The following is a 21,409-nucleotide window of genomic DNA, read 5'->3' on the forward strand; positions in this document are numbered from 1 at the left end:
CGTGGGTCTATCTCACATCATCAGATGAGAAGAGGTCGAAGTAGGAGGATGGAGATGGAGAAGAGGAAAGGAACAAGATCAAGTCTGGGCAAAAGCCAAGCGGACATAAGACTTTTTGTCAGATATACGAGGCAAGCATGCATCGTTCGTTACTAGCTGATGAGTGAAGAGACAGTCAGTCAACACAATACGTCTAGTCTACCTAGCCCCAGTCCCAGTCCCAGCCCCAGTTCCGGATTGAAGTGAAACAGAGTGACACGCAACCCCCCTCAGCACCCCTTGCAAACCCGCACCCCTCAAATAGAGACTCAGTATTACTGTACAGTATAAATGGAATTATTCAGGGTTGGTATGTGGTCGCGTGTTGCGGTGCAGGTGGAGTGAACCGCAAAGCGTGGTGACACTGTACAAGTCAAAAAGTCAGTGTCACTGCACTAAGCCAAAGACAACCTTACCACCAGCATCTCGTGCATAATCGACTACGCAAACCTAAGGCTTTAAGCTTACATCGGGCTTGCTCTTTGACGCCTTTGACGTGCCCACAAGCCCGCTTTCTTAGCTCGCTTTCCACTCGCTTTCAGTGTTTGGACTGGGGTCTGGGTTTGGCTTTTTCTTAGACTAAGCCGCCCGCTGCGCCACCGCTGAAACAAAAACCGCCTACGAGGCACCTAGAGCGGTACACACAGACACACGCGCCCTGGAACAATTGATCGCCTGCCTGCTCCAGCTCAGGTCTGTTCCTGGCAAACCGTCCAAAGTCTACCTCCACTTTTTGCTAAAAAAGAACAAAGGGGGCTTTTCTTTCAGTTCGGTAGTTGGACGCCGATTACTTTGTGGCCTCTAGATCCATTCCAAATCACCACCGATTTGCTGCGTCGTAAACGTCAGCTACGATGCAACGAGTTAAACCCAAGGCAAAAAATATGAGAGAACATTAGATCCGATCAGATCCCGAAACCTTGCTTCCTCTTATACTGGTTGGCCCTGAACTGTTCCCCTGACCCTGAGTCTCGCTGATAAACTTACCTGCCCTACTGCCCTGACTTAAGTTGTAACTTGGGCGCTAATATCCTGGTGACGTCTGTATCATTGTGGGTGGGTGGTATCATGTTTATCCTTATACCGCACTGACTGGTATTGTGTCAATGGACGAACAGCGGTCCTGACTAATACTAGTAATACCAGCGTCGCGTCAAAGATTAAAGTCTTACATAGTGTTTCAGCGCCATCTCTTACTGTGTCTTGGCTGACGGCTTGACAAGGATGTCCAAGAATGGTGGGGTTGCCTTAAGTAGATCATTCTCAGGTGCATGGAGAACCTCTCGTTTCCATGCTTCGGCTATGAATAGAAAGGAAGGTGAAGGGATGTCCATAACGCACTGATAAAGCAAACGGCCGATATTTCGATCATCCCATCCAATGATCCTTCACCTCATACTCACTCGCCAACAGAATCATGCTCAACTCAACTTCCTTCCCTTCCCTGCCAAGCCCGCTCACGTAACCAAGGATGGCTGCAGTATTTACGAGCAATGCCCCCCTGCCTTGAACTCGATAACCTTGGCAACTACGGATACTCACGGTGTCACAAGCATTCTATCCAAAAACTTGTCTTGGGAATATTGCATCAACGAGTACCACATCGGTTAAGCCGTGCCGCCATTGGGGCCCAGGCATGTATCCTAAGCTTTCTCGCAGCCTTACTGTACAACCAAGCTTTACCAAGCGCGTATAGTCGTGTTGATTTGGCCCCATAGTGTTATCGGTCGAATTGAAGCCGAGGAAGCAGGGTCGATTTCGTCAACGACCTATTTCAGTCCAGATCCTCGATTGTTTTCCAGAATTCCAGTCTCGATGTCTTACGCCATGGCTTGACGCCGTTGCCTGCCGAGTGATTGGACCCTGTGTAAGAGGCTGTCGAACTGGGTTAGTGAAGGGCTCGTCTGGACTTTACTTGATACCACATTTGCAAGTATCGAGCTGACAGAATAACTCGTACATTGTGGCTCGAGCGAGTCGAGACTCAATTTGCCATCAGGGTAGGTCTTTGATATAAACAAACACATCCATAACATAAATTGGAGTCTTTTTGTATTGAATTGAGCATATAGAGAATGTAGAAAAATTATTAGTCGATAAAATATTGAGTTCTTAGTCAGGAAACAGGTTCAGATATTTTTGTCAACTCTATACGAAGGATACTGCCGGGCGTCACCGCCAAAAATTGTAAATTTTTGGAGATGGCTCCAGCTTCACGCAGAGAAGCCTCCATCGCAGAGCGCAAGCGGGCATCATTGGTGTAGTTATTCTTGTCGCTACTCGCACCAGCTGCGTCTAATATAATCACAATGCCTCATAATGAAGCAGACCACCCTGTGGTCAAGCGCCAGAAAACTGTCGCACCAGCCAATGCTTCAAAGTCCGCATCAGAGTCTTCTCGAATTTTTGCGCCTTTCCGCGTATGTCTTTTCTCTGCAACTTCGCCATGTTGCCATAGCTAACTGTTGTTCAAGACTGTCGGTTTAGTATCTCCTACCAGTGTCCCTTTTACCTCGATCCCTCTCGGCAAGACCACTTTCCAGATTTCGACCTCTGTTGGCCGATCTATTCAGACCTACGATCTTCGTCGCGGATTGAACCTCGTTTTCATCACTCGCCCGCAGACCCCCGCCGACATCACTGCAACTCTCGCCTGGAAGCAACAGATTTTCGCAGCATGGGGAGGATCGACCAAGGGCGAACCTCAGGGTGTCTGGATCTTCCAGAGGGGTAAGAAAGTTAATGAGCTTGTGCTGCCCTCCGACCTCAACGAGCCTATCCAGCAGATCCAGGTTTTAGGAACATGGACTATCGTCGCTGCTCTTACACGAATCGAAATTTTCAAGACAGCCACTCTGGAGCACTACACAACTATCCACACCACGCCTGCCAGCAACGGAGGCAACGAAATCACCGGCGGTATTGTGTCTATGCCCACTTTCCTCAACAAGATTTTCGTGGGTCGCAAAGATGGTTGGGTTGAGATCTGGAATGTCAGCACCGCTAAGCTTATTTACACAATTCTGCCTCCTGGCCCCGATTGCGGTTCTGTAACATGCTTGGAGCCCAGTCCTGCTCTATCCCTGTTGGCCATCGCCTATTCCGAGGGAACTCTGATTATCACAAATGTTCTTACTGACAAGATCTCGCTTCGCATCGAGGCCGGCAGCTCGGAAGCGCAAGTCAAATCGATCTCTTTCCGAACCGATGGCATGGGAGCCGGTAGCGATGGACGCAAGGATGGTGTTATGGCTACATCGACAGCTGCCACTGGCGATGTCACATTCTGGGATTTGAACGGCGGTGGTCGTGTTATGGGTGTTTTGCGAAGTGCCCACAACCCTCCCTCTTACGAAGGGCCTCTTGTCCGTGGCGGTATCAGCAAGGTCGAGTTCCTCCCCGGTCAACCTGTGGTCCTGACCAGCGGTCGCGACAACTCGCTCAAGTCCTGGATCTTTGACGAAACCCCATTCTCCCCCATTCCCCGAATCCTTCACTCCCGCAGTGGACATGCTGGCCCCGTCAACTGCCTTCAGTTCCTTCCTACCGATTTCGAGGGTGCCGATGCTGGTAACAAGTGGCTACTTAGTGGTGGACAAGACCGAAGTCTTTGGGGATGGAGTTTGCGCCGTGATGGTCAGAGTGCAGAGTTGAGTCAGGGTAATATTCGCAAGAAGGCCAAAAAGATCGGTATTTTGGCTACCAACGCCCTGTCGCATGGACCAACAACGACTTTGGAAGACCTTAAGGCCCCCGAAATCACATGCATGGCTTCTTCACTGAACCGAGATGGTGGCATGGGTGCCATGCCCGGCAACCAGCCTATTTGGCAAAAGTCACAAAAGAAGAGAGCGCACAATGCAGAGGTCAGCGGTATGACCGGCTGGGAGAGTGTGGTGACTGCTCACAAGAACGATTCCTACGCCAGGACATGGTTCTGGGGTCGCAAGAGAGCAGGTCGATGGGCTTTCCCTACTGGAGATGACACCAACGTCTCGACTGTTGCTATCAGTCCTTGTGGTACCTTTGCTCTTGTTGGTGCCGAGTCTGGTGGTATCGATATGTACAACCTCCAGTCTGGAAACCATCGCCAACGATTTCCTTCAAGACTCACCCCAGCCCAAGCCCGTCAGCTCAAGATGCAACAGCTACGACAGGCGGACGATGTCGTGCAACTACACATGGAGTCTACCCGCCAGTTCCCCATCGGCACCGGAAAGCATACCAAGCGAATCACCGGTCTCGTTGTTGATTCGATGAACAAGACAGTGGTGTCCTGCTCTTTAGATGGCAAGATCAAGTTCTGGGATTTCTTGACAGGTAACTTGTTGGAGCAAATCGACTGGGCACCTATGACATTCCCCACAGGATGCAGATACCACCCCGCGAGCAACCTCCTTGCCTTTTCATGCGATGACCTGTCGATTCGCGTAGTGGATATGGAGACCAAGAGAACTATTCGAGAGTTCTGGGGTCCTCAGGGTGCCATCAACGACTTTTGCTTCTCTAGCGACGGACGATGGATCATCGCAGCCTCTCAAGATTGTGTTATTCGTGTCTGGGACCTTCCTACAAGTCACATGATCGATGCTATCCGACTTGAGAAGCCTTGCAAAGCCATTGCAATGTCCGTTACCGGTGACTATCTCGCTGCGACAATCGAGAACGAGTTGGGCGTGACGCTCTGGACCAACAAGGCTCTGTTCAAGCATGTTCCCACGAGACAGATCTCCGAAAAGGAGATCGGCCACGTCTCCGCCCCCACAGTCTCTGGCGAGAACAGCAATGGCATGCTGGAGGGTGCATTTGAAGGCGAGCAGGCCGAGGATGAGGATACCGTGGTGGCTCCTACAATCGAGCAGCTCAGCGCTGATCTTACAACCTTGTCTCTGGTCCCCAAGAGCCGCTGGCAAACACTGCTACACCTGGATCTTATCAAGGAGCGAAACAAGCCCAAGGAAGCCCCCAAGGCTCCTGAGAAAGCTCCATTCTTCCTACCTTCAACAACAGGCAAAGATACCCTCATGGCGAATAAGGAGCAGAAGGGAGATATTGAAAACACATCTCGTGTCACGAAGCTTGAGCAGGCTCGTTTTGAGCAGGCCCTTAGTTCCAAGCTTCGTGTTGGAGCCGAGACTGGAAACTGTGAGCACATCCCTTTTACACTAACATTTGCACAAAACTGACTTTTTACAGACGATGAATTCATCGAGCACCTCAAGTCTCTCTCCCCTTCAAGCGCAGACCTGGAACTCCGCTCGCTCTCTATTGGTGATGGCGACGATGTTCCTAACGAGCTGCTGCATTTCATCCGCGCTTTGACAGCCCGTCTCAAGACTCGCCGAGACTATGAGCTGACCCAGGCCTGGATGACTGTGTTCCTCAGACTTCACTTTGATCTGGTCATGGAGAACCAGGATCTACTGGAGGCATTGAGCGAGTGGAAGACGTATCAAGAGAAGGAGTGCACCCGATTGGACGGTCTTGTTGGATATTGCAGTGGTGTAGTTAGCTTCTTGAGGAGTCCAAGGACATAAGAGCAATGTTGGTTTGATAGTAAAATAATGGCGTTTGAATATCATGGCATGTTAGGGAGCATATGGTATACTAGACAATACAATATTCGATCCCAGCAAATTTTCAACTCTGATCGCTCGGCGCGTTCATGTTTTCAACATCCTCAAACTACTAGCATTTGAACCTCGTTTATAATTTCGTTCAGTGAGTCGCATCTTCAACTCCTTCCTACCTGCGAATCCTATAATACACAGTTTCTTCCTCCCCAACTCTTTCAAAACTAGACTTCATGTAGTCTTATCCTCTACGTTTCAGGTTCACCGCGTGTTTGCGCATTCACGCTACCATTCGTATGGTGTTCGAATGATCGTCGCGAAAGTGCTATGCACTCATGTCTGGAGAGTCGATCGTGCGAGACAGTACTGGCTGATCGGCTTTCTAGACCTGCTCGGCACCCCAGCCAGCGTCTTCGGCCTCGCGCATGTTGGCAGGGGGCTCGATGGAGGGAACGAACTCGAGAGCGACGTAGGCAATACCGGTGATGCCCACAATGCTACCGGCGATCTTGCTGAGAACACTGTCGCTGACCATCAGAGAGCCGAGGAAGATGTAGACTAGGAGTGAATTAGTTGTAATTCGAGAATCACTGTTGCCAGGCATTAACTTACAAACACCACGGCCGATGAAGGAGAACATGAACGACGCATGTCGAGAAACTTGAGGGGGGATTTGGAACTCTGCGACCTGTTAGCATTGACCTGCGGGGATCCGGTCTGTCGCGACGTACCAAGAAGCCCAGTAACAAGACCAAAGACGATCATGTAAGCACCCAGGATGATGGGCTGACTGTAGAAGAGGCATTAGTACCCGTGCTACTGTATTACGGCGCGGCGCCAGATTCGAATGCGAATTGAAAGCGATCAGCTTCGAGCATGAAATTAACGTGTACGTACAGGCTGAAAGAGAAGATGGAGACGATACCACCGAGGATGACGATGACACCAACTGCCAAGTTGACAATGCGACTACACGTTGATGCGATGGTTAGCGACGATGCAATTCCGTACAAAGACTGCTGCAATGCCTGCAACTCACAAGATGTCGGAGGGCTCCATGTTCATGATGTCTTAGGGGAGAAGGGTGTTGCTGCTGAGGTTTGCGCCGGTGATGATTCGAGGTCGATCGAGTTTTAAAGTAGAATAGAGATAAAGCTAGGCAGCAGCTTAAGAGGAAGATCGCGTTGAAGGCAGACGGATTGTGATGGATGTGAGGTTTGCGTGGCCACGAATGGAGTTGGAAAAGCAGAGACAAGATTACGTAGGTAAACCCCCCAGAGATAGCTACTGTAGGCTGTAGTTTTAGGTGAAGTGAGCCCCCCAGAATCAAGAACCTGCCCCTAGTCCCTGTCTAAAGCTTCGCTTCAGGTTAGGTCGGTCACAGCCACATACGGGGGGCTTGGCCTAGCTTGACCAATGACGATGGTGCGAGATCAGGAGTTGGTTGCGGAGCACGAGAATCATGCCTTGACGAATCATGATCAAGGATCCAAAAACAGCAGAGAAAGCTCAAAATCAACCCATCGAGCAGTTAAAAGTGAACAAGGGCCTTGAGATGCCTAATTCGAGTCTTGGTCTATTTCCGAGTCCGGAATGATTATTCTATCGCTACTAAGGAGCGGCCCGGCCATCAAAGGCTCGGGCCGCTGTCTTGCTCGTCAATGGCGTAATAAAGAGCTCGTGAATCTATCTCGTCGAGCTATGCATCAGGCGCATCATGATACTCAGCTACAGAACATACGAAATATTGGCATCATTGCTCATGTTGATGCTGTAAGTTGGACCATATTGGACTTCAATTATTTCAATAAGTCTCACATCTTACAAGGGCAAAACAACAACCACTGAGCGAATGCTCTATTATAGTGGTGTCACGCAACGAGTCGGAGGTAAATAGACATATGACTGGAACTTACTAAGAGTAAATACTGATAACAATTCAGATGTCGACTCTGGAAATACGGTAACAGACTTTCTCGACTTGGAGAGAGAACGAGGCATCACCATTCAATCAGCAGCCATCACATTCAACTGGCCTCTTCACCAATCACTTGCTCCTGGTGAACACGCAAAGACGATCAATCTCATCGATACACCTGGTCATCAAGACTTTCGTTTCGAGGTCGATCGCTGTCTGCCCATTCTCGATGGCGCAGTTTGCATCATCGATTCAGTTAAGGGCGTTGAAGCCCACACAGAACGAGTATGGGGATCTGCCCACGAGTTTAGAGTGCCACGTATTGTGTATTGCAACAAGCTTGATCGAGAGGGCGCCTCTTTCAAAAAGGCTGTTCTCGAGATCGGAACGCGTCTCAAAGGCTGGCCACTTGTCTGCCAAATTCCTTGGTGGGAGAAGGAGGACTTTGTTGGTGTAGTTGATATCGTCAACCGAGTGGGATATCGATGGAAGTCTGAGCGTGAGAAAACCGTCTACAATACCGCACAGCTGAAAGAGAAGCTTTCAAGTTCCAACAAGGATCTTCTTCCTGAGATTGAGACTGCACGACAGGCTTTGGTTGAAGGCCTTGCAGATTTCGACGATGCTATCATGGATGAATTTCTCGCCGAGAATGAAAACATCGATGCGGCTATAATCAAGCAGGCTATCCGAAGAGTCATCCGAGAAGGCGATGGCCGTGTCATTCCTGTCTTTGCAGGTTCCAGTTTCCGTCACATCGGCGTTGAGCCATTGATGGATGCCATCACAGATTATCTACCAAGTCCGGATGAGCGCCCATCTGCAGAGGTTCGCGTTGGTTCAACAAAACAACGCTTGATCGAAGTGCTCGATAACAGTCCCAAGTCCGCTAGAGGACAAGTCTCTTCGATCGCTTCAGTCTTCAAGGTCTTTAACCATCCCAAGGAGGGTGTAATCAGTTTTGTGCGAGTTTACCACGGCACTCTTACCAGAAACGCAGCAAGTTTCAACACCAACATTTTAGCAAATGAAAAGCCTATGGGAATTCTTCAAATCTCTGCGAACCAAACACAAGATATTCAAACATTAGGGGTCGGTCAGATCGGAGCTTTGAGAGGCCTGAAGAAAGCTCGAACTGGTGACACACTCATCACGATGAATGGAAACAAGCCCATCCCTGAATCTTTCCGCCATGTCAAGATTCGGCCGCCGGAGATTCCACCACCAGTAGCCTTCTTGCAGGTCGACCCCTACGGCAACGTTGCCGCCCAGCAACTCCAGATCGCGCTGGAGAATACCACAAGAGAAGATCCCAGTCTGCGATACAGTCGTGACCCAAAGACTGAGCAGTTCACCATCCAAGGTATGGGCAAGCTGCATCTTGACGTTTCACTTTACAACATGAAGCAAAAGTACAAGATCGATGCCGACTTTGGTCCTATTGAAGTCGATTACAAGGAATGCGTCACAGAGCCTACGCAGCCTCAGCACGTCATCTTTGACCGTCCCGTCGCGAGCAAGCCCGGCAAAGTGTCGTGTACCGTTACTCTGGAACCGCTTGAGGAACACCACCGAGAATCATTACTGGAGTCTAGCGTTGAACGCGACGGGAACATATACCACGTCGTGATTCCTTTGGCAGAAGGCGCTGCCACTCTGAACTTTGACCCGAAGGAAGCGAGGGCGCAGCTCCTCAACGGCGCTATTGCAGGTCTCGCGAGGGGTCCTCGTCGTGCAGCTCCCGTTCACGGGTGCAATGTAACCATCACACTAGACACGGAACCTGGAGCCTGCGAAACTCCCACCGGTGGGCATTTCAGCAGTGCCTCCAGGTCGGCAGTGCAGGCTTCTCTGCGCGATGCTTTCGAGAAGGAGCAGATTGGCGTTCTGGAGCCCATCATGCTTGTCAACATTACCTGTCCGGAGGTTGTAGCCGGTGCGGTGCAGCACGACGTCACAGCTGGTGCCAGTGGTCAAGTGCTGGAGGTCAATGATAGATCTGCCGAGTCTACAGGTGAAGACCACATTGATGTGTCCAAGATCTATACTCCTCCTGATCCGTACGACTCTATCACCTCACTGCGTGGTAAGAAGTCTACGGCTCGTGTGATAGAGATTATTGCCAAGGTTCCGTACAAGGAGATGTTGGATTATGATAACCATTTGAGAAGCAAGACTGCAGGTCGGCACTCGATGACCATGTTCTTTGACTCTTTTGCCAAGGTTGTTGGACATCGTGAGAAGAGCTTGTAGGGAGGGGACTTGGAAGATGTGTATGATTGTAAGATAGAATGAAAGATGAAAGATTTATGTATATTATGTATCGGATCATAATCTGTTAGAGTGCGATAAGTGTGATTAAGCTGGAATATTGCGCTGGTTTCAAAAAATTGGGGAGATTGTATGTATGCCAATCATTGAGGAATTGTCACAGCACAAAGTAGAACACGATCATGAATAAGTGAAAAAATAAAACCCGTAACTGACTTATGTACTATATCCTATATACAACAGAAACAAACATGCTAGATCCTATCAATAACCAAGTGTCTTATAGAAAAGGGTATTCCCATCTGAAAACTCGTGTCTATGTATAATAAACGCCAAAACGAGGGGAAGTCATCATCATCAAAACGCTCGCCATATGCAAAAGATCAAAATAATGAAAAGAAATAGACAGTCATCTTAGACAGATCGCTTTTGAATGTTGCACTTCTTGAGGCACTCATCAACACCCAGAGCAATGCTCTTAGGAATAGCAGCGCGGACCTTGTCGATGTCCTCACCAGCAATGCTCTGACCAAAGGTAGCAGCGATAACATCATCGCTCAGAGCAACGACCTCATCAGCAATTTGACCAGTGCCGAAATCCTCAGCGGCAAAGGAGGCGACGAAAGTGGCAGGCTCGCAGTCGGGGTTATACTGGGTGTGGACAGAGCCCTGGTAGAAGGGAGTCATCATGTTAGCCTTGAGCTCGGTGCGGATAACTCGGCGCTTGCCATCCTTGTCCATGACGCCGTTCTCGGGGGCCATCTCAGTCATGAGACGGCCTGAGGTGACGATCTGGAGTTCGGCGGAGCGAGGGTGGACGTGGAGAGTGTTCATGCCACAGGCTGAAGAGAATATGTTAGAGTTGTTATGTAAAGTAGATGTGTAGAAGTCGAACTTACCATCAATTCTGCCAAAGGCCATGCCAGAGCCAGTGCCGACGAGAGCGGGAAAGGTCTTGCGGTTGGCAGCGATAAGCTCGCCGCCCTTTCCAGGGTTTTCTTGCTTCTTGTTGAAGTCAAAGACGAAGTCCTTGTCGTCGGGAAGAAGGGTAAAGAAATCAGCGGCGCTGGTGTAAGTGTTAGTCAAGACTCATCGTGAGAAGTTGTTGTTGAGAGTCACTTACGTATCAGCAAGTCGAAGCTGGGCAGTCAGACTGGGGGCCTCGGCGTAAGATCGAGGGTTGCGAGGAGCAGCCTCTGTGAAAGAGGTAAAGGCCAAGATGGCGGAGATGGCGGTAGTGGTGAACTGCATTGTTTTTGGTTGTGGTTGTTTGTAAGGTGAATGTGATGTAAGTGGTCAAGAGACTGAGACTGTAAAGATGAGTGATGATGTTGTGATGCTTGAGAGTGTGATGATGATATTGAATGATATTTCTCAACTTGACAGGACAACACCATCTTCTTATACAAGTCTTGATCCCGAATGTTCCACATGATAGACAGGCACAAGATGCAGCTAAGCTAAGCTGTCTGACAGGAACAGATTCTCACAAGGCTCTGCAAACTCAAAATAGGATACACAAGCAGCTCTGCTGTGCGATACCTACGGAAACATTGACATCCGCTGCCAGTTCATCATGTAGGCCAAGTAGTACCAGCCACATCCTTGAAGTTGCTGTGGTCTTGGTGCTGAGCGAGTGACTGCCATTGGTCATTTGCCGCTATTTCAAGATTTAGAGGGCTGTGCAGTGCAGTGGAAAGACGGGACCCAACAGGCTGGGAGCCAGTTGACCGCAGCAAACCAAAAATATCGTCTGTAAGCGCTGCTGCGAGTCAAAAAGCCAAGTCCCCGACCATGTCAGCACCAACAAATCCTGCGTTTTTACGGATGTTGAATAAGCCGGTCAAGACTGTCGAATGAGAAGACAGTTTTGTTTCTGTTGGTCGGATATTTCCAGGAAACAAAACAAAAAGGAATCAGCCGCCATCCATGTTTCAATGTTTACTGTTGTCATAAGCCACGTTGACTGAACCAAGCCAGACCATTTATGTAATCCAAGCATTAATACGGAGAGGATTTGTTTATATTTGGAACATCGAGGGAGGAATATTTCATGCTTCAATAGACTTCTTACTTTTTGGTTCTCCCTTGCAGTTGGTCCTCCTTGCTGATGGTGTCTCATATTGGATGGGGGCTATTACTGCAAATTGTTCAGGTCCATAGGTTAAGCATATCCGTAAAAAATAAAGACATAATGAGAAATAAACTTCAACTCTGAAATCAGTGGCTTAAAAGTCTCCCTCCACACTGTTTCGTGCAGTGAGCTCAGGTTATTACGCCACTCCCGCTCGGGACGCAATAACTTTGTTTGGGTTTGAAACATGGCTTCAAATGTTTATTGAAATTGGAATTGGTCTATCCACTTTTGCCAGTATATGATCTGAACTCTTTCCGTTCCCACTCGATATATTACCCTGGAGAAACAATTCTTTGTCAGTGGACTCTGTCGCGGGAATAGCAGAGGACCCTGTAAGGACATTGATAAACTAGTCCGAATACTCTGTTTAATCAACATCCTTCTATATTGGTGATGCTGATCTTCTGGGGTAATACTGATATGATCATGTCTTCTTTTTTTAACTTAAGAGAAATCACTCGCCAGTAGATCCTTCTATAGAAAACCTATTTACAGCCCGCAGGGGTATCAAATGTGCATCGAGTACATCGCCACTATAGAAATCGATTTCAATAGATTTTAACCCATATTATCTTTAATAAAAATAAAAATATTATATTCTTCTTCTCTTTTAAATATACTTATTTAACAGTAGTAATTTATTTAACTTTTTCTTACTATTTTCTATTTAAAAAAGTAAAATTTAAATGCAGTTATAAAAAAAAAGTGGAAATGCACATTTGATACCCCTGCGGACTGTATTCCACAAGAATAGGCGATAACAACAAACCAATATGGGGGATTTATTGATAGTCAAGTTACAGGTGATTCTGATCCCAGAACAGATCAAGTCCGACAACCGGAATACAACCTTTGAATCTCGCTTGACTTTGATCGCGTTGATAGTGGATTGTTCACTACTGCACTCCGTACTTGTTGCGGACCACAGAAAGCGGTTGCAAGGTTGAATTTTAAGCGATATTTGGATCCTCAGATAACAATGCTTGTTTATTTGCATCAGAATGCTATCCGACTGGATGATCATAGATTGAAAATAGCTATTAAAAAAGAATCATATTTATATGTAATACCTACCTACTAGATAGGAGATATTCAAGGTGATATATGTGTAATGCAAGTAATATTCACTAATAAACAGCTCTCTCAAAGAAGGAAGGAAGGAAGGAAGGAGCATCGCAGGTCGAGACTCAAGAGGCAGGTGCTACAAGGTCACGCTTTCTATCACCTCATCACAACTCCCGGTCGCCTTTCTCAGCTCACTCAACACCTCAGCAAGTCCCTATTCCACTTCAACTTCCACTATGGAGACACGCTAAACCAGGGAAGCATGGCGTCGATCTTCCAAAATACAAACTAACAAACACTAACTTACCTAAGATTAATGTCCCCCCTCAATAGTAGGTGAGCCTTTCCATCAATCTTATTCTCATTCGAAAGAGAAAGGCTGACTCGTCCCCTCAGACTTTATGATTAACATCACCTGCCAAGCGCGTCTCGATAGCCAATCGTTAGCGGTGCAGCAAGCGTCCCGTTCAGCCTGCTTGCGTTTGCGCGGACAATCAGTTGTGGCTCCTTTCCTAACAGGAGCCGTCTCTGAAGCCGTTGCAACGCTAACCAAAGACACATTGGCCCAGGAACAATTTAATACTGGCATGCGGGAAAAACAACTGTCAGGGGCGCTAGAATGGCCAACAAGCCAATGTGAACTCTCGCCTCAAGCCACCGGATAAAACGTCCAGGAGTAGAACCATGGTGGAAGTTGAGAGCACAATAGAACAAGGACGCCATCTCTTAAGAAAAACAGGATCAAGACAACCTAGACAAGACAGGAAGAGATCCAGAACAGCAACCCAAAACAACAACCGAGACAAGTTTGAATAGACGACATCATAAGAGCCTTTTCTACTGCAACAAAACATTCATGGAACAATATTCTCTTGCCTCATCCGGGCCTCTGTTCCGAGCATGCTTGTCTTGTCGCCGAAGTGTCAACCTTTTTTGTATCGGCGACTGCAGAATTAAGCTCGTTTTGACATGATGCGATAGACTCTAATCTGCTCCGAGCATTATCCCCTGAGCCAACGACTTGACCAAGGCACAGCTCTCAACAGGATTGGCCAGATCGGAGCTAGGGGTCAAGCAAAGACCTGGTCTGATTGGGAACAGTTTCATTACTCGAACCCCTGCCACAGGAGAACCTCCACATTATGACAGGGACTCTCAAGTTCATGCAGGTACGGAGAGGCCATGGCTCAGCATGGGGTCTGTCCACGAGCCCACAGACGAGGCCCTCGCTTGTCGTTCAATCTCCTGGTCGTGTGGGTGAATGCGCCGCTGTCCGCGCTTCTGACCATTGCTCATTTCCTGGGGATCCATTTCCATCTCGCCCACTGTCGATCTCTTAATACTCATGTCCTTGCTTCCTTGCCTGTCACTCACTCTTTTGTTTCCTTCCTTTTTGTTAAAACGTTCTGTTGCTGGCCCACAAACTTGTTGACCTTCTTCGTCAGCTTCATCACTCGTTCTGTCGCTCGACGACAATTACACTCTTTTACCCCAGTTCGCCAGGATTCATGTCGTGTTTTTTGACAAGTTAAATAAAAGGATTGGAGGTATTCGTGCATATATTCACCAACATACGTTCTGGGACTTATCGAAACGAACCGACTATCTTTGATCGACGACAATCGCAATGAGACTCATCAACCTTTCGGCTGCCCTTGTGGGTGCCCTATCTGCGCCATCCATCGTCGCTGGCAAGTCGCACGGCCATCACCATGGTCAACATTCTGTTCTCGAGTCTCGCCCTCTCCAAAAGCGAGGAGGACAATGCCAGTTTCCTACCGATGACCCCAACATGGTCGCTGTTACTCCTGATGCGAAGAATGCCGGTTGGGCCCTGAGCCCCGATCAAGAGTGCAAGCCCGGAAGCTACTGTCCCTTCGCCTGTAAGCCCGGTATGGTTATGAACCAATGGGATCCGAAATCCACCTACGAGTATCCCTCTTCTATGGTACGCCTGCGACACATGGATTATCAAGTCGGGAAATTCCAGCTAACACTTCCCAGGACGGAGGTCTCTTCTGTAACGAGGATGGTGAAATCGAGCAGCCCTTTGACGGCAAGCCTAACTGTGTTTCTGGCACTGGCTCTGTCGAGGCTGTCAACAAGTGTGGTTCTACAATGTCTTGGTGCCAGACTGTCCTGCCTGGTAACGAGGCCATGCTTATCCCTACTGTTGTTTCTTCTAGCGCAACTCTGGCCGTTCCCGGATCTTCCTACTGGTGCTCCACCGCTGCTCAGTAAGTGTTTTAATTATTGTTGATCATTGAAGATCTCTAACCATCGACTAGCTTTTACATCAACCCCCCTGGCACAGGCGAGGAGGGTTGTGTCTGGGGTACTGAAGACAAGCCCGTTGGTAATTGGAGCCCTTACGTTGCCGGTGCCAACACCGAGTCCAACGGTCAGACTTTTGTCAAGATTGGTTGGAACCCTATCTGGGAGGACTCTGCCTTGAAGAGCACGCTCCCCGAGTTTGGTGTTGAGATCCAGTGCCCTGACGGTGGCTGCACCGGTCTCCCTTGCAAGATCGATCCTACCAAGGGCCAGGGCAACGTTGGCAGCGCTCTTTCTGCCAAGGGCGCTGGTGGCTCAGCCTTCTGCGTCGTTACCGTGCAGAAGGGTTCAACTGCCCAGATTGTTGCTTTCTCTACCAGTGGTGGTAGTTCTGGATCTGGCGATGATGATGATGAGGAGGACTCTGAGTCTTCCACCGCCGAAGCCGAGCCCTCCAGCACTGCTGAGGCCGAGCCAACCACTTCTGAGGAGGCCGAGGTCAGCACCACTGAGGAGCCTTCAACCACCGCGGAGCCTACCACTTCTGCTGCTCCTACTACCTCTGCCCAGCCTACAACCACCAGCGCCGCTGAGACAACTTCTACACCTGTGGAGACCACTACTGAGGAGCTGTCGACCTCTGTTGCCGAGACTTCCTCTGAGGAGCCTACTTCAACCAGCTTTACCTCCGCTACTACCTCTAAGACTAAGACCAAGGCACAGAAGGCCACATCGACCACCTACTCCAGGAAGGTTTACCCTACTGTCAAGCCTGGTATCTTCCGTGAGAACGGAACCACCACTTACACCAGCTCTGAAACCGAGGAGACTGCTGCCGCTACCGAGGCAGGCTCTGGAGCTGCTCCCACCGAGACCAAGGACAGTGGAGCTGGTCGTGACCAGGGCAATGCTGCTCTCGCCGGCCTCGTCGTTGCTTTCATTGCTGCCGCCTGTTTCTTCTAATTCATGTCTCCTTTAACGACCATTCACCACTGCGTCACCGTAGTTGGTTTTCACTTCACAAATTCTATTTACCACATACATTCCTTTATTATTGATACATTACATATATTATCAAGCCATCTACTTATCGGCGATAGTGTCTATTGTCCCCTTTCAACTTTACTACTCACCAGTCATATGGCTGTTGTGTCAGTTGGTTGACGATACCCGCCCCGGGTATTAATATTCGTCAAGAGTCTTGGCTCTTGTTGCTCGCGGGCATTATATAGTTCAACGCTTCTTTTCACGGTCGATATACCCTTTTTGCAATTATTGGAGACATTGGACATTTTGAGGAACAAGCGATGGATTTTCTTTTAGTTTATTAACGATGTATGCACACTATGAACAGAGAGTTTTGTTTGGAGCTTTAGAGTATGTCGGGTGGTTAAGGGGAGAATACACGGGGAAGGCTAGCTAATGGGATGATGCTCTGGTCATCTCGACCTATATAACTATAAAAATAATTTTGTCTAGACATTTAATTGTGCGGTTTACGATATCATATGTAGTTATTAAAATAAAAAAGATGTGTCTAGTCATTGTTTGATTTCCTGAATGAAATGTGCTTCTCTCAATGCAGTCCAAATTGCCACGTTTACCTTCCATCGGGTATCATACAGGGGAAATATATCATACAAACGCCATCAAAATGACCCAGGCTCTAATAAGTACCCAACTCAGGTTGCCTTTCAGACACATTCCTACTTGACCCAACCAGGTACCTCATCAGGATCGAAATCCTCATCATATCTCCTGTCGCGAACTGTTTGCCACACATTGGGCCAGCCAGCGAGCACAGGGCTGCCCTTGGCCTTGGCGCCGATAATAGCGAAGCGTCCTGATCCGTGAGCAATGAACCCGTGCATCAAGCCCTGCTGCACGAGCGTTGCAACCGTCATCTCCACGTCTTCGGATGTGACCTCGGCGTTGCCCCATACCATACCCTCGTTGGGGCGGAGGGACTTGGGGCCGCCAGGTGGTGGGGCTAGCGTAGAGTCGCCTTCAGGGTTCTGCGCATTGTTCCCAAGAGCTTTCATCAGGAGGGGGTTGACGTTCTGAGATCGATTGTGGCCGTTGGGCCCTGCCGGTACCCACCCTTCGAGGCGACGTTGAAAGTAGGTGGAGGTTGTGTGCAGGTCTGTGAGGTCCAGCGTGGCAGCTTTGCGAGATGATGCATCGGTGGGAGGAATATACGTAAGAAGGAACGTTTTCCTACTCAATGACCGCCAAAGCAGTGGTCGGAGGCGGCTACTGAGTGTCAAAAGGAGACCCTTTTCGAAGAGCCATGTCTCGTGTTGTGCCAGATGGTGTTGGAACTGGATAAAGTTGCCGGATCTGATAGCCTGGCAGATAGGGAAGAAGACGGGCCCTAAATCCTTGCATTCCTGACGCTGGAGCAGCAACTGGGATGGGAAACGACCCAGCAGAATGTTGCATGGGATCAAGTATGTGAGGATATTGGTTCGGTGAGAAACCAATTGTGAGGGAGTCTGGAGATATGCCTGTTCAAGACACAGCGCGGCGCGCAGGTAGTGGTTGTTGGAGAAGTTGAAGCGGCCTAGATAATACAGAAATGTGACGCGCTGACCAGCTGGGTAAAGCGACAAAGGCGGAGAGATGGTGTTTATGTTGACAAATATCATCTTTGCGAGGTGTGTTCTCCGACACTGTTATCTTGTTAGCTTCATCTTGTATGATAGGTAAGGGCTGTAACATACTGCGAACAAGAGCTTGAGTACAAGGTTGGCAAACATGTAGACGCCGATTTTCTTGCCTTCGGGTCGATCATAGCGACCGCTGGACCGGTCTGTCAGGCAAGTGGTAAAAATCTTTTGGATGATTTCTGCTGATGATTCTGCGATGGTCTTGTCTTCGTCGACTGCACGTAGTCGACGCGCCAGCTCAGGCTGTCTGCTGAGAGACATGGTGAGACGAGCGAGAGTCTCTGACAAAGACATGCTTGTCTTGAGAAGCATGGCTCCATATGTAGGATGAGCAAAAGCAGTCGAACATGAGCTATAGTTCCGAAGTATCAGCGATGATAATTCTTGATCCGATATTCGATTTATTTCATCCATACTTAACAAGGCCACTAAGCAACTGATGCGCGCCGAGCAAATCGTCATAGTTCACGTCGCGCCAGAAAGCCATGTAATCTTTCATAAAGGCGACAAAGCCCGGCCAGACGGTCGCTTGACCCTCGGGCACGTCATCATCCTGCGGCAGTGACTTTTCGATGATGTTGTCGAGGCCCTGCTGGCGGAATTGAGAGCGCAGCTCAGCGGCGAGGTTGTGGTATTGTTGTGGTGAGTTGGGCTCTACCTGGAGCCAAGCGCGGAGCTCGTCGCCATTCTGGGAGCGGATGAAACTACGGATTTGAGTGAGGAAGTCGAGAACCAGAGGCATTGTGAAGGGTTGGGATGTAGTAAGGATGATGGTGGTTTGGATGTAAAGTCAATTCAGGTGAGTCTGGGCTGGAAAACATGCCGGCTCCACTGTCCCATCTGAAGGAACAATAGAGCGACAATTGGCAGCCACCTACTAAACATACGGCCGGTAATGTTGATACAAATCTCAACATATAGATTCGTCATAAGCATGGTCATGGAAACAAAGAAGAACCACAATTCTTAAGAATTGCTTCAACTCAAGGATAATTCAACAAGATGTTGATGGTAGTGTTGGCATAAACATCACAATTCGAAGTATCTTACCCTGCACCATTGATTGATACTCATCCCACTCAACTCCAACAATGTGAACAATTACATGTAATTCTACTTGATAGCGCGAGTTCATTCTTGGTTATCCAATTTTTGATTGTTTTTGTTATACTATAGTATCATAAATAGTATTACTTGTCTAATATCCCACACATTTATACGGACTCAACACGCTGCACAACAAGGGCAGTCGCAGCGCCACCACCGTTGCAAATAGCAGCAACACCATACTCACCAGGCTTAAGCTGGTGAAGAAGGGTAGTAAGGATTCGCGAGCCAGAGCTACCCAGAGCATGACCTAGTGAGATGGCACCTCCCAGAGGGTTGACCTTGGCACCCTCAAGACCCAGAATCTTGGAGTTGGCCAAGATAACGCTGGCAAAAGCCTCGTTGAACTCCCAAATAGCAACCTGGTCCTTGGTAATGCCAGCACGCTCGAGGGCGATGGGGACAGCCTTGGCGGGAGCGACAGGGAAGTCAATGGGTGCGGTAGCAGCATCAGCGTAACCGCAGATCTTGGCCAAGACTCGGGAGCCTGAACCGTACTGCTGGGCAATGGCCTTGCTTCCTAGGACAAGAGCACTGGCACCGTCGTTAAGAGTTGAGGAGTTGGCGGCTGTGACCGTGCCGCTTCCATCGCGAACGAAAGCGGGCTTAAGCGAGGGGATCTTGTCGAACTTGACATCCTTGAAGCCCTCGTCGGTGTCGATAACAGTCTCTCCCTTGCGTGACTTGACAGTGACAGGCGCAATCTCGTCGGCAAATGCCTTGTCCTCCCAGGCTTTTTGTGCGTTGCGGTATGACTGAATGGCGTACTCATCTTGCTGCTCTCGGGTAATGTTGTGGTTCTTAACTGTGTTCTCGGCGCAGTTGCCCATGTGGAATTGGTCGTAGACGTCGGTCAAACCATCCTTAATAAGACCATCCTCCATCTTGACGTGGCCAAAGGCAGGAAGACCGCTGGCGCGTGACACATAGTATGGGACTTGGGACATGTTCTCCATTCCACCGGCGATCTGAGCCTCGGAGAGACCCATTTGGATGTTCTGGGCAGCCAAAGTAACGGCCTTTAGTCCAGATGCGCAGACCTTGTTAATCGTTGTTGCCTCGATCTCCTTGGGTAGACCAGCGAAGATGACAGCCTGTCGGGCAGGCGCTTGACCGACAGAGCCCTGAAGGACGTTGCCCATATACACATCGGTGATCTTCTCGACGGGGACCTTTGACTTTTCTAGGGCGGCCTTGATCGCAACAGCGCCAAGCTTGGGAGCTGATACTGATAGGAAAGAGCCATTGAACTGGTGGTAATGTTAATAAGATGCCACAAAGCTCGCTATCCAGGCGATTTCATACCTTTGCGGTAGGGGTTCGGGCAGCGCTCAGAATATAGGCGTCTTGAAGTTCCTTGCGCAGAGCTGGCCTCGTAGAGAACTGTCGTGCGCCATTCACATGTCCAGCAAGCTGGGCCAGCCGGCCAGCGGATCTAAGTTGTGTCACAGTCATATCGAGGGAGATTGTGGGGTATCAAGATGTAACAAGACAAAAGCAGAACGGAATAAATAAAAGGAAGAAGACGTCTGAAGAAAGAGGTAGAGATCAATTGTATTGTAGCACGGATATATACAACGAGACGACCTCGGGTATCGTAATCACGGTCCTCTTCGGCTTTCAGCGGGGGAGGAGGGCCGCCCGAGGTGGTGGGAACAAGCGCTCCCGTATCGAATCCGGGGCACCGCAAAGTGACGTCGCTAGAATTAGCAGCCCAAGTAATGTTTACAAGGGCTTCCAGTACGTATAGCTGCTAGTATCTTTATTACCTCTATTGTCTTTCCCTATGAACAGTCAATGATCTCTTTCTATTGTTGTCTATGAAGAACATTTGCTAAACAGTAACAACTCTCGCTTCGCGGTGTCATTCCGAATCGGAATCACATATTGTTTCCAGACTTCACCCTCAAGGAGAGAGCGGCCTTTGTCCTCCGCGATCATGTGAAAGTTTCCGGAACTAATGGAAACAATGCTTCTGTCTGAGATGAGCCTCTGATAGTCGGCCACGTGATCAGCTGAAGCTGATAGAGGGTCTCCACGGCAAGTGGAGTGCCCGCAAGCCGTGATAGGCCAAGTCCAATTCACTCTTTGATTGGCAGATTGTCACAAACTTGCGGATCCCCTCTGCTTCCCTGTAGAATCATTCCATCAAGTGCTTCCCGTCTATGACCAATCTCCATCTCCGCTCATCACTGCATTGTATCTCTGCACCGACAAACTTGTCGGGTTTTTTTTCTTTCTGAGACAGCAAATCGTACTTACATTTAAAGTCAGCAGTCTCAGCTACAGTCCTTCGCCCAGCATCATAGAGGCAAGCACTGCTTGACTTCCATCTCTACTCACCCTATCCGTCATC

General features: G+C 49.0%; 8 protein-coding genes across 8 annotated transcripts; 4 read left to right on the forward strand and 4 right to left on the reverse strand.

Moving 5' to 3' along the window:
• Positions 1-2,348: 2,348 nt before the first annotated feature.
• FGSG_05081 (uncharacterized protein) lies at positions 2,349-5,669 on the forward strand (the record flags this gene model as incomplete). Its single annotated transcript, XM_011325271.1, has 3 exons — positions 2,349-2,459; positions 2,514-5,184; positions 5,236-5,669. The coding sequence occupies 3 exons, from the start codon at positions 2,349-2,351 to the stop codon at positions 5,574-5,576; spliced, it is 3,123 nt and encodes a 1,040-aa protein (XP_011323573.1). The 3' UTR covers positions 5,577-5,669.
• On the reverse strand, positions 5,604-6,934 carry FGSG_05082 (uncharacterized protein). The gene is made up of 5 exons (XM_011325272.1): positions 6,652-6,934; positions 6,510-6,581; positions 6,344-6,402; positions 6,225-6,293; positions 5,604-6,170 (listed from the first exon to the last, which is right to left on the reverse strand). Exons 1-5 carry the CDS (start codon positions 6,669-6,671, stop codon positions 5,995-5,997), a joined length of 396 nt encoding a protein of 131 aa, XP_011323574.1. The 5' UTR covers positions 6,672-6,934; the 3' UTR covers positions 5,604-5,994.
• Positions 6,935-7,329: 395 nt separating this feature from the next.
• On the forward strand, positions 7,330-9,783 carry FGSG_05083 (uncharacterized protein; the record flags this gene model as incomplete). The annotated part of the gene is made up of 3 exons (XM_011325273.1): positions 7,330-7,385; positions 7,425-7,501; positions 7,556-9,783. The coding sequence occupies 3 exons, from the start codon at positions 7,330-7,332 to the stop codon at positions 9,781-9,783; spliced, it is 2,361 nt and encodes a 786-aa protein (XP_011323575.1).
• A 16-nt stretch (positions 9,784-9,799) lies between these two features.
• On the reverse strand, positions 9,800-11,142 carry FGSG_05084 (uncharacterized protein). Its single transcript, XM_011325274.1, has 3 exons — positions 10,925-11,142; positions 10,701-10,867; positions 9,800-10,643 (listed from the first exon to the last, which is right to left on the reverse strand). Exons 1-3 carry the CDS (start codon positions 11,050-11,052, stop codon positions 10,216-10,218), a joined length of 723 nt encoding a protein of 240 aa, XP_011323576.1. The 5' UTR covers positions 11,053-11,142; the 3' UTR covers positions 9,800-10,215.
• A 1,569-nt stretch (positions 11,143-12,711) lies between these two features.
• On the forward strand, positions 12,712-13,668 carry FGSG_12682 (uncharacterized protein; the record flags this gene model as incomplete). The annotated part of the gene is made up of 3 exons (XM_011325275.1): positions 12,712-12,880; positions 13,077-13,335; positions 13,440-13,668. 3 exons carry the CDS (start codon positions 12,712-12,714, stop codon positions 13,666-13,668), a joined length of 657 nt encoding a protein of 218 aa, XP_011323577.1.
• Positions 13,669-14,630: 962 nt separating this feature from the next.
• Positions 14,631-16,240, forward strand: FGSG_05085 (uncharacterized protein; the record flags this gene model as incomplete). Its single annotated transcript, XM_011325276.1, has 3 exons — positions 14,631-14,951; positions 15,008-15,240; positions 15,292-16,240. The coding sequence occupies 3 exons, from the start codon at positions 14,631-14,633 to the stop codon at positions 16,238-16,240; spliced, it is 1,503 nt and encodes a 500-aa protein (XP_011323578.1).
• A 743-nt stretch (positions 16,241-16,983) lies between these two features.
• On the reverse strand, positions 16,984-18,688 carry FGSG_05086 (uncharacterized protein; the record flags this gene model as incomplete). The annotated part of the gene is made up of 3 exons (XM_011325277.1): positions 16,984-17,949; positions 18,001-18,298; positions 18,363-18,688. The coding sequence occupies 3 exons, from the start codon at positions 18,686-18,688 to the stop codon at positions 16,984-16,986; spliced, it is 1,590 nt and encodes a 529-aa protein (XP_011323579.1).
• Positions 18,689-19,085: 397 nt separating this feature from the next.
• Positions 19,086-20,564, reverse strand: FGSG_05087 (acetyl-CoA acetyltransferase). Its single transcript, XM_011325278.1, has 2 exons — positions 20,359-20,564; positions 19,086-20,303 (listed from the first exon to the last, which is right to left on the reverse strand). Exons 1-2 carry the CDS (start codon positions 20,506-20,508, stop codon positions 19,161-19,163), a joined length of 1,293 nt encoding a protein of 430 aa, XP_011323580.1. The 5' UTR covers positions 20,509-20,564; the 3' UTR covers positions 19,086-19,160.
• Between the last annotated feature and the right edge of the window lie 845 nt (positions 20,565-21,409).

Source organism: Fusarium graminearum, chromosome 3, assembly GCF_000240135.3.
Source record: "Fusarium graminearum PH-1 chromosome 3, whole genome shotgun sequence".
NCBI lineage: Eukaryota > Fungi > Ascomycota > Sordariomycetes > Hypocreales > Nectriaceae > Fusarium > Fusarium graminearum.

Bases quoted from the DNA above. Each gene is read 5' to 3' on its own strand.
- FGSG_05082 (XM_011325272.1), bottom strand. From the start codon at position 6,671: ATGGAGCCCTCCGACATCTT. The intron at 6,582-6,651 runs GTGAGTTGCAGG...ATCAACGTGTAG, and splicing joins ATGGAGCCCTCCGACATCTT to TCGCATTGTCAACTTGGCAG. The intron at 6,294-6,343 runs GTACGTCGCGAC...AACAGGTCGCAG, and splicing joins TCTTGTTACTGGGCTTCTTG to AGTTCCAAATCCCCCCTCAA.
- FGSG_05084 (XM_011325274.1), bottom strand. From the start codon at position 11,052: ATGCAGTTCACCACTACCGCCATCTCCGCCATCTTGGCCTTTACCTCT. The intron at 10,868-10,924 runs GTAAGTGACTCT...CACTTACACCAG, and splicing joins CAGCTTCGACTTGCTGATAC to CGCCGCTGATTTCTTTACCC. The intron at 10,644-10,700 runs GTAAGTTCGACT...TATTCTCTTCAG, and splicing joins GGCCTTTGGCAGAATTGATG to CCTGTGGCATGAACACTCTC.
- FGSG_05087 (XM_011325278.1), bottom strand. From the start codon at position 20,508: ATGACTGTGACACAACTTAGATCCGCTGGCCGGCTGGCCCAGCTTGCT. The intron at 20,304-20,358 runs GTATGAAATCGC...CATTACCACCAG, and splicing joins CCCGAACCCCTACCGCAAAG to TTCAATGGCTCTTTCCTATC.